The sequence below is a fragment of the Labeo rohita genome, chromosome 20 (genome assembly GCF_022985175.1).
Source record: "Labeo rohita strain BAU-BD-2019 chromosome 20, IGBB_LRoh.1.0, whole genome shotgun sequence".
Lineage (NCBI taxonomy): Eukaryota > Metazoa > Chordata > Actinopteri > Cypriniformes > Cyprinidae > Labeo > Labeo rohita.
The window spans coordinates 22,069,740-22,081,194 of NC_066888.1; the positions used below are offsets into that span (position 1 = coordinate 22,069,740).

General features: G+C 37.7%; 1 protein-coding gene across 1 annotated transcript; it reads right to left on the reverse strand.

The window, feature by feature from the left end:
- Window positions 1–7,219: 7,219 nt before the first annotated feature.
- Window positions 7,220–11,444, reverse strand: ptgs2b (prostaglandin-endoperoxide synthase 2b). Its single transcript, XM_051138746.1, has 10 exons — window positions 10,813–11,444; window positions 10,593–10,709; window positions 10,353–10,496; window positions 10,058–10,201; window positions 9,576–9,757; window positions 9,411–9,494; window positions 8,960–9,206; window positions 8,582–8,868; window positions 8,297–8,444; window positions 7,220–8,153 (listed from the first exon to the last, which is right to left on the reverse strand). Exons 1-10 carry the CDS (start codon window positions 10,868–10,870, stop codon window positions 7,744–7,746), a joined length of 1,821 nt encoding a protein of 606 aa, XP_050994703.1. The 5' UTR covers window positions 10,871–11,444; the 3' UTR covers window positions 7,220–7,743.
- Between the last annotated feature and the right edge of the window lie 11 nt (window positions 11,445–11,455).

Genomic DNA, 11,455 nt, shown 5'->3' on the forward strand with positions numbered 1-11,455 from the left:
ACCTTTTTATGTGTAAACAGTGTTTGACTTTATTTGCACTTCCTTAGTCTTTGCACGTTCACTTTGTAAACACTGGGTCTGTATTTGCACCTACGTTCCGTGTGACCTCTCTACGTGATTCAATAGTACGTAGCGTCGTGAACTCGTATCCCAGAGCTAGTGCTACACAAGCTTTTGTGCTTAAAAAGTATTTTTATTTTTTTTTCGGAAAAAAATGACCGATCGTTTCGCTAGATAAGACCCTTCTTTCTCGGCTGGGATCGTTTAGAGCCCTTTAAAGCTGCATTTAAACTACATTTTGAAAGTTCAAAATCGGGGCAGCAATGAAGTCCATTATATAGAGAAAAATCCTGAAATGTTATCCTCAAAAACCATAATTTCATCACGACTGAAGACAGAAAGAAATGAACATCTTGGAAAAAAGCACCAGGAAAAAAAGGTAAAAATGCAGATAAAATGCATATGTATTTTATGTTTTCATTTATTTACTGTTTAGTATGTGTTCTTTGTAAAACATGCCACTTATATTTAGCTGAAATGTCAATAAAAACTTTGCATTATTAGATCAAGCACATTTTTGGCAAAGCCTCTGGTTTAATGTGTTTCTATATTCATTATCTTCTGTTGAAAGAACAAAGGTCTGAAATTTTGTTTGTGAGAGAAAATAAACTCTGAGGAAGTTCAGGGTGAAAGAACTGTCACTTGTAGTATCTTAAACAAGGTCTTCAGTGTCTGTATTTTCTAAAAATACAGAATTACATGTCTGTATGTTTCTAAGATTAATGGAATAAACTTGTTTTAATGGAATAAACTTGGAATAAAAATATTGAATGCCAACTTCCTGATGTACACAACTTTCATTTCTTTTTTTTTAGCTGTGGTGAGAAGTTTAAAGGGAACTGGAAATTGACAGATTCTGACTTGCAAAGTGAAGTGATTAAGCAAAATGGGAAATCTTGCACAAAAAAAACTAAGGAAGCTTAGTTTCAATTCTGACTCTTTTCTCATAATTCTAAGTTTACATCTAGACATTGATCTTTCTGTAACATGAGACTGAATGCATCTGTAAGGCACAGCTGGGTTTATGGCTCATGTTTCCTGAATAACTGTGACTTTTTTTTTTCTTTCAAAGAAACCAGCTTCATTTACAATTTGGGAGATATGCGGACACAGAAACACTCTCTTATAAACACAGGCGTACAGGGAAGTTCCTACCCTGGATCTTTCTTCACCGTCCTTCTCATTTATAAACAGAGATATTACAACTTCAAAACAACAAAGACAAGCAGTGTAATCTGGCCCAATGAGGCACTTGAGGCCGGTGCCAGATTCTACTGGAGATATTCTACATTTATCTCTCCTTTTATGGTCTGAGAATGTTTACAACATTAAACGGAGGGCCTTAGACAGTGTGGCACAGTGTAGTTTCAGTACTGATGAGTTAACTCTCTGTCATCTTGCTCCGGGACCCAACCTAAAGCATTTTTTGTAAGCATTACCTCATATGTACTAAATGCTGCCATGAAACACTTAATGCCAAGTGGTGACAGATTTATAGTTTTTCCAGAATATGTTCACCTACATTCAAATTCCTCTTTGCTACAGTGAGATTATAATAAGAGAATCATTTCTGTCCTAATGTACATTTTTAAAAGTTGAAATTATGATTTCAGAATCATTCTGATGGTATGCTGACTGCTGATAAGGTGACAGACTTCTGTTTCTTTCCCATGATCACCTGCAAGCGTCAGTTCAAACGATGCGTGACGACTGGCGCGGAGCGGTTAGAGAAGAGAGAGAGCGTTTGCAAATATCATGATCACCACGCGATTAGAGCTGAAATGATACAAGCTTTGTTTCCGAAAGATTATTTTTAAAAAGCGGATGTAAGCCTATTGGTGAGAGTTCCAGTTTATTAGCCACTACAGGGAAATAACGTGAAGAATAACAACTAGGAAGGAAACAGTAAACCTGTTTGCACTACAAACCAGTGTGTTCATAATTAAGACAGTACATTAAAATAATATGGTAAGACACAGCAATCTGCAATATCAAGCAACAAAATGAGTTTTGTACAGCTAAAAATAGCTAGACGCAGATGTGACCGGAAGCCAGACCCATAAAATTTACAAATGTCCACACTTTCTTAAGGGAAAAATAAGGTGGATGGCAACACAGGTGGTATAATCACAACAGAAGGTTTGCACTTACCTCACGATTTGGTCAGTTACTCGGAGGCGCGGCCATACTGGCAATACTCGGCTGTAAACAAAAGCATGGATTGCATGGTTAATGTACTACTGAGTACGTTGTTCTGCTAATTTATGCTGTCTAAACCACAGAAAAAAATGTGTGAAAGCTGCTAAATAGTAAGCAGGAAAGGGCACAATATTTTGACAAACTAAAGTTAACAGGTGGTAAAGATATGTACAAGCAGAATTAATTAAGATATTAGCCTAATATTTCACTTACCTGACCGGAAATAATAAGAACAAACACGAATGTCGTTAAGATTCTTGCTCTGGAAATCCTGGTTCAGTTTGGCCAAACTACAAACACGTTTTATTCCCCAGGCAGTTTTTTGCACTCTTCTCCTTGATTTGTTATAACTTTTGGCAGTCTATAGTGCTTTTCCCGGTACGGCCGATTAGTACAGCCCAAAACGACAATAATTTACCATTTTCATCAGCAATAATCAGTAAAATATGCGAATTTTGTTCAGTTCAGTGGCACTGTTTACACGCAGTGCCGCCAATATATACATAAACTCCAGCACAATCTGCATATTTTTAAACACTCAAGACAGACGTCACTTCCTGAACCTCACACCGATTGGCTGCAGCCGGCGTTTTTTGCTTGATATTTGCAAAAAGTCAAACATTTTCCAACCTTTTGATGCTCTTAGCCGCTCTCAACGCTTCCTCTGGTCCACTGTCAACTCACCCTGGAGCAAATTGGCTTTAAGGCAGTAATAAATGCACGTGCACAGCTATCCACTGTAATTATGACAGTGAACTCCACTCACTAAACTGTAGGGGGCTCCAAAGTCGCAAAACTACATGCAGTGGCCTTAAAGGAAAACTCCACTTCCAGAACAACTACTCACAAATAATTTACTCACCCCCTTGTCATCCAAGATATTCATGTCTTTCTGTCTTCAGTTGTGAAGAAATTATGTTTTTTGAGGAAGGCATTTCAGGATTTTTCTCCATATAATGGACTTCATTGGTGGCCCGATTTTGAACTTTCAAAATGTAGTTTAAATGCAGCTTTAAAGGGCTCTAAATGATCCCAGCTGAGGAAGAAGGGTCTTATCTAGCGAAACGATCTGTCATTTTTTCGGAAAATAAAAATTTGTATACTTTTTTGTGTAGCACAGGCTCTGGGATGCGCATTCAGGTACTATTAAATCACGTCGAAAGGTCAGGCGGAACTACAGACGCAGTGTTTACAAAGCGAACAAGCAAAGACTAAGAAAGTGCAAGTAAGTCAAACGCTGTTTACAAACAAAAAGGTACAACGATGTCGGACGATTCTGAAGTTGTAGGAGAAAATAAGTTTTTCGACATACTTTACCTTTTTGAGCCGGAGTACACAGACGATGAACTTTTGGTGATTCGAAGACGTGATTCGTAATAGTGATGGGAAGTTCGGATCATTTTACCGACTCGGACCTTTGAGTCTCGTTCGGCAAAATAGACAAATCTTTTTTCGAGTCATTTCATTCATTTTAGCAAAATCAGCATCACGTGACAACCCCATAAAATGAACAAACGACTCAAAAAACCCGAAGACTCGAAACAGGTGAACTAATTCCAGTACAGAACCTAAGAGGATGTTGCGCATGCGCGCAGTGTTGCCAACTTCTTTCAATGGAAAGTAGCTAAACCCTGCTTGAAAAGTCACTAAATGTCGCTAGATTGTGTCATACCCTAATTAGCATATTTATAAAGTAGGTGCTTTGTATTGTCTTGCCTCTCTGCGCTCACATATGGCATTTTAATGCAGCCAAATTCGCAATAAAACTGTTTTCATCTATATGTTTTACTGTTTCTGTTGTCAGACAACGGGATGAATATGAAATAGTGACTGAAACGTGGCCCATTATAAGACTACATAGGCAGCTCTCAAAGATATTAATATGCACTAAAATCCTGATTCATAAACAGACAAAGTCGCTAAGTTGGCAACACTGCATGCGCGACTGAACGAATCACTCCCCGAAACGACTCGTTCTTCCCAAGTCGCATTAAAGATTCGTTCAAAATGAATGAATCGTTCAAGAACGACCCATGGACGCGCATCCACGAGCCTGTGCTACACCAGCTTTTGTGCTTAAAAAGTATTGAAAAAATTATTTTTCGAAAACAATGACTGATCGTTTCGCTAGATAAGACCCTTCTTTCTCGGCTAGGATCGTTTAGAGCCCTTTGCATTTAAACTGCATTTTGGAAGTTAAAATTCGTGGCACCAATTAAGTCCATTATATGCAGAAAAATCCTGAAATGCTTTCCTCAGAAAACATAATTTCTTTAAGACTGAAGACATGAACATCTTGGATGACAAGGGGGTGAGTTAATTATTTGTAAATTGTTGTTCTGGAACTGGAGTTCTCCCTTACAAGCCGTTTCTGTAAAAAAAAGTAAAAATCATTTCTACACCAACATTCTTTTAGTAAAATTCAATTTCATGTTAAAATGACTGTTGAACAGTGCTTTTTCCTCTTAATCTATTTTTCTCTGCCAAGTTCTCATACTGGGAAGTGACCAGGGATCGAGTCCAAGTGCCCCTCATTTTCATCACTTGTCAGATGGCACGTATCTCCTCGAGGCTCACAGCCACACAGGCTTCCCGGCGGCACGTCCCCTGGAAAAAAGCCTGTGTATGCTATCAATCGCTGAAGAGACTGAGGCAATGGAAACATGCGCTCCGCAATCTCCCCTTCTGGTCCACGGTGCCAATTTCATGCCAATTTATCACAGAGAAAGGGAGACTGTCTTTTAGTCCACCCACAGAAATGAGCTAGTTGGAGCATGTACAGTAAAGCTTTGGAAAATCAGAGCCCCTGCAGGGTCATTGATGACCAGAAGCACAAATGCAAAGTCCTAATCATTTGCACAATTACAGGGCCTAATCGGACGCTTCTCGTCAAAAGCTTTACTGATGGTCCTTTGCAATGTGTCGGTGGTTTAGTTTTATGAGACCTGACATCTACAGTTGCAGAAACAATGTGAAAAGGGCTGGAGGGGGGCACATACTAAAGCATGGAACTCTGTAAGTATTGGTTACTTCCTAAAATATTCCTCTGTTTATATTCCCCATAAGTATCATAAATTAAGCCATCCAGCCAAACCATGACACTGTAGTTGTGCTGAAAATCTACAGAAATGATCATATTAGTTTATTATATAACTGTTATTATTATAACGGTTTATCAAATTAAGTGAATTTGCATTATCTGGATGTATTATCCAGCTGTTTTATAGATATATTTTAGAAAGTAAGAATATTAAGTAGGCCTACTGCGGTAAAATTTATTTATTGATCTATTTATCTCTTGCTTTAGTGAGGTTTGTTCCAATAGATTTGCAAAACATTAAAGATATGGGTGTATGAGGTCAAAAGCTTGCATGCCCCTTTTAGAATTATTTTACCAAAAAAAGAGGGATCATACAAAATGCATGTTATTGTTTATTTAGTACTGACCTGAATAAGATATGTATAAAAATGACCCAGTTCAAAAGTTTACATCCCCTTGATTCTTTTTTTTTTTTTCAATTCAATTCTTTATTAAAGTGTTACAGAAAATAGTTAGAACAAACATACATCAATAGGAATAAGTGTAACACACTGGTTTTCTGGTTTTCTTTTTAAATGCCAAAAACACCCACCCACAGCGACAAAAAAAAAAAAAAAAAAAAACCCTCTACATCACATTAGGTATAATCACAAATAGTTTATAACAAAAAATAGTCACATAACTTCACCAGGCAAATACAGTGTAAAGATATTTAAAACATGTCACTTTAACAAGTCCGTAATTTTAGATATTGCTCTTATCCAAGCTGAAATAGTAGCTGAAAGAGTGGCAGAGTGCATCCTAGCCACTGATAACTCCATGTTAGCAATGTCCAGCAAGGAATACATCCAGTGTGACCAAGCTAAAGAGTGTGGACATCCCTTGATTCTTAATACAGTGTTCTTACCTGAATGATCCACAGCTTTTTTTTTAAGTGATAGTTGTTCATGAGTGACTGAGGACAACTGAAGGACTTCTATGCAACTATTACAGAAGGTTCATATGCTCACTGATGCTTTAGAAGGAAACACGATGCATTAAGAGCTGTGGGGTGAAAACTTTTGGAATTTTAACTTATTTTGTCTTCTGGGAAACATGTACATATCTTCTGTAGTCTGAAAAGCAGTACTAAATGAAAAATATGATATTTAGGCAAAATAAGAAAAATGTACACATCTCCATTCTGTTCAAAAGTTTTCACCCCCGGCTCTTAACGCATGGGTTTTCCTTCTGGAGCATCAGTGAGCGTTTGAACATTCTGAACCTAAGAACACAGTATTAACAATCAAGTGTATGTAAACTTTTGAACCGGGACATTTTTATAAACAATTATTTTCTTTTGTGGACTATATGTAAACATCTTTTATGTGAAATATCTTATTCAGGTAAGTACTAAATAAACAATAACATGCATTTTGTATGATCCCTCTTATTTTGGTAAAATAATTAACATTTTTAATTATTCTCATTTTTAACAATACATTGTTTACTCAACTGAAATCAATTGAGTAATTATTGTAAATAAACATGCATTTGACCTGCCTGAATGAGCTGTAATTTTTTAGAATGACCTGCAAGTTCTGACTATTTTGTAATACACTCAAGATATTTGCATATTTCACTTTTTAAACAAGTCAGCACCCTCTCTAAATGTTGTTTCTACATGTTGGTTCTGACACATTTGTGTGTGTGATGATATCACTTCAAGCCATAAAACATTCTCTGTAGACTAACAATAATATCATCTGTCATCATCTAGGCTGCATTTATTGCTTCGGAATTTGTTGCGTGGATATTTTCATGTTTATGTTTTATGTGCTTGCAATTTATACCAAATAAATCAGGATAATATATCTTGATGCAAAGTTATTACAAAACTTTTGTACAAAGGGGCAATAAAAATGCACATAAAAACAGGGTGAACGTTTTAGACTTGTTGTGATTTATTATTAAGTCATATTTCAAGTATAAAAATAAGAAAATATCAACACTTTTTTAGACTAAACACAAGACAAAAACAGTCTGAGATTTTGTTAGTAAGAAAACTTTTTTGTTTAGTATTCCGAGGTCTTGAGATGTATCATTATGAAGATTGAGAGAAACAAAGGAAGAAAAACAAGTGAGACGGTAAACAACACAAGTTAAACCATTTTAACATTGTAAACAACTAGAAACGTGATTCAAGTAAAATCATGACAATATGATAGAATAAGCTACTCAACATTACGGCAGTGCTAACATCTGAGGTCTAATGTAAACATTTTTTACAATACATACAATATACAGATTTAATAAATAGTCAAAAATAAACCTTAAAAATTGTACAAAAACTACTCATCATAATCACAAAAATCTGAATTAAAAGGATTGTCTTAGCAAAATAAATAAAATAAATAACCTATAAATAAATAAATAATAAATAGCTTTCTTACAGAATACATCTATCAGAGTTCAGAAGTCCGTTCTTTCAGTAAAACTGTTGGACTGACGTTTTGATCCGAGTGGGAAGCACTTGCATTAATGGTGGTTGGGACTGAATCTTTTACGTTAGGCACGTAGAAGGATGCCATAGGGCAGGGCCCTTTGACGTTATTGCAAACCAATTTTTGCAGAGAGGCAGTATTTACAATCTCAAAGCCTTTTTTGCCACCAAAGGTGCTCGGCTTCCAGTACTCAGGGGAACAGATGGGATTTCCCATAAGTCCTTTGAGAGAATAGGGGGCACCCATTTCCACCATGGTCTCCCCAAAGATGGCATTGGGCCTGGGCTTCTCAACCAGCAGCCCGGCATAAAGCTCCACAGCATCCACATCCCCATACATCTCTTCAAGTTCAGCAGCCATCTCCTTTTCTCCTAAAACATAAAACAAGCTCAGTCAACTCAAAATGCTGTCTGATTTTATAGTATCTGCAGGGTATGCTTTCAAAGGTAGGCTTTTAAAATACAGGTGGACTAAAGTGGTAAAGTTTGATCAGTGGAAATATATTAACCCTCACCTGTCAAATCCTCAAAGGATTTGTATGGCTTCATGTTGAAGCGTTTCCTGTAGGCATTGATAGATTGGTAGCGCATTTGCCTGCTGTCCTCAATTGACTTCATGGCCACATTCAACACAGCTGGTGCAACATTACGCCCTCCAGCCACCTGATGTAATAGACAAGAATTATAATTCACTAAACCTTCACCATGGGCGGTACCTTGCAACGGTATCTACAACAGGCCAATCCAAAACAAGTTGAAATAAACTTCTTTTTCTTGTCTTAGAATACATGAAAGCTTACCCTTCCAGCTATCTGATTGGTGAAGGACTCAACCAAACTGTTGACGCCATAGTCTGTCAGTATAGAGGTGTTGAAAAGAAACTGCCTGTAATTGTAGACTTCATCCTGGATTTGAAATTCATCAGGCATAAGGGGGTGCCAGTGATAAAGAGTGTTGAACTCAGAAGAGATCCTGTTCTGGTATTGGAAACGCTCGTTGAAGAGAAGTTCAGGATCAAACTTAAGCTTAAAGTGGTATCCGCTGAGATGTTGCACATAATCCTCAATGACAATTTTGATCGTCTCACCTATAGAGTCAGAATATAAAAAGGTTAGAACCATGAGAGTGAGGTATAACTAACGCATTCTGCAAAATTTCCTTTTCTATGAGACACTCACCAATAAGGATGAGCCGTGTGGTCTGAAACAGCCTCTCGTCATCCCAATCAGGATGCTCCTGCTTTAGTAAATCACACACTCGGTTGTGTTCACGCAGCCAGATGGTAGCGTACATCATAAGTCCAGGAACCAGTCCAAAGGCCTCATGACCCACGGCAAAGCGATGGGACTCAGGTACATGAGGAGGGTAGTGCATGTATACTTGAACCTCACTCACTGTCGGAGGATAAACCTCACCATCCACGACCTGGTAGGCAATGAACACGAATTTAGTCACACTTTCAGACAACTATGCTTCCAGTATGAAAGCGGAACATGAAGTGAAAAATGAGCAAGTAACAAGGCAGTAAAAAAAAGCAAAATTGCCTAATGGGGAGGGAGGATGAGGTAACTTAGAGTTCAGTGAACTGGAGGTTATTTTAGCTAATTTTGGGGTGGAGACATTCCTTACCTGATATCTCAGCTTGCCGTCCTTGAAAAGTCTCAGCTTGTGTTGGCGTTCGAGGTCCTCTCCGTATATGTGACCCAAGCTAACCTAAAAACATCAGGCAAAGTCAGTCAGATGCTGGAAAGGACCGTTAATTACTTCAAAATGTCCTATCTATGAGATACACACCCCATGATTCAGGGCCTTTGTGAAAGCCGGACCTTTCTTCAAGTCGGTTTTAAAGAACTGGTGTGTAAAATGTTGTGCGAAGAAAGCGAACATAAGACTGGTGCGTTGAGGGTCAGGGATAAACTTCCTCCTGAGAAGCAGCTTCTCAGCCAGAAGCTTTATGTCTGGCAGCTCTTTCTTACCTGGTAAAACACAGGAAGAATTAATAAGATAAATATTTGCACATATAAACAATAACCCAAGACTGTTACAATAAACCAGGAGTTGAAGCATTCACTCCTCAGTGACCTTAGTTTAGAGATGAATCTCAGCAACAATGATGTAAGAACAATTTATATTTATTTAAGCTTTTCTCATCCACACACCCAAGGCATGCAGGCAGGCAGGCAAGTTGAGTCTGCAAGCTTCCTGTCTAGCTGTTATGCTAGAAATGTGAATGCTAAGAAATGTGAGAAAACAGGTCTGAGGACAAAGAGGCTCACCTGCGACTCCCATTGGTGTTGGGCAATCGTGCGGGACAGGAGGCAGCGTGCGAGTGTAGTAGGAGAGGTTAGAGTAGGCTTCCCAGCTTTTGTAATCATAGTCAGCATTGTATATAGGGGGGCTATCAATCAGATGGGCTCGTGCTGGTTTAGGAGAAAAAGATTTTTAAAAAATTTGAATTACATTTATAATGTACATTATTGCTGTAAAGAAACTTGTAAAGTTGCTGTTTTAGTTTAAAATTATTTAAAAGTGATATTCCAGGAAAAAAAAAAGAAACTCTCATAAACTTACATGTTAGCACGTATCTCATTATGCCGTTTCTCAAAAACGATATGTTGTTGACAATATTCCACAAGCCTTTGAAGTGTGTGAGAATATAATGCACCGTGTTGGGAGAAGGCTTCAGAGAAACTTTCACCCATGTGAGAAACTCGGCTGTAAAAAACGACACCAAAGTATAAGGTTAGTTGGGTACTGACAGGGAACAGGAAGCTACATTTTTTTACAGAAGTCTATGCAGTTTTCACTTACGTGTTGTGCAGTTTTGACCGTAAAATCCAGTGCGTGTACAGTCACATTCATACGAGTCTGAGCCCAATGCCGTACAGACACCTCGATTCTGACACGGCTGAGAGCAACAGGGGTTGGCTGCGTGAGCAAAAATATTGATTATTTTAGACAAAAATAATTTTGATAATACTGAACTAATAAACAATCGTAAAAAATATATTAGCGAAGAGAAATGACTTACCTCCTTGGCACACCATGAACCCCAGGTGCAAAAGAATAAATAATACCAAACTATTCATTCCAGTGGCGTATAGTAGTAGATGTGTTGTGTTGTGTTGTTCCTCGCCAGTTCAGATCAGAGAATGAATTAACTATCCAGTGAGAGAGGTGCAGTTATATGAGAAGTGGAGTGACGCAACAACAACTTGAAACGAATTCCAACATGACTCATCAATCGCACGTCTACAGCAGTGCAAGAGGATAAAAAAATGATATAATCGTTTGTTGGTATGTCGTACCTACTGATTATCGGATTATCGGATGTCATAAACTAGTATCCCGAAGGCTGTCGAGAGATATGATAATAGCCTCGTAGTTTATTTATGTGTTATCAATTTATCATATTTTTGTCACTTACCAAAAGGAAGCTAAACTGTTTCGTTTCTAATGAACTGCAATAACATGATACTCCCTCTGCTAAGTGATGTTATTAGTTTATGGGTTGATACGGTTATTTCCCCCGATATAGCTGAAAATAAATTTTAAATAATGTTTAAATTCTCAGTTAAAACACATTTTGATTAGTGCTGTCAATTCGACTAATTGCGATTCATCACATCCCTTGCGTTTACATATGTGCGTGTGCTTTAATGTATATATACATA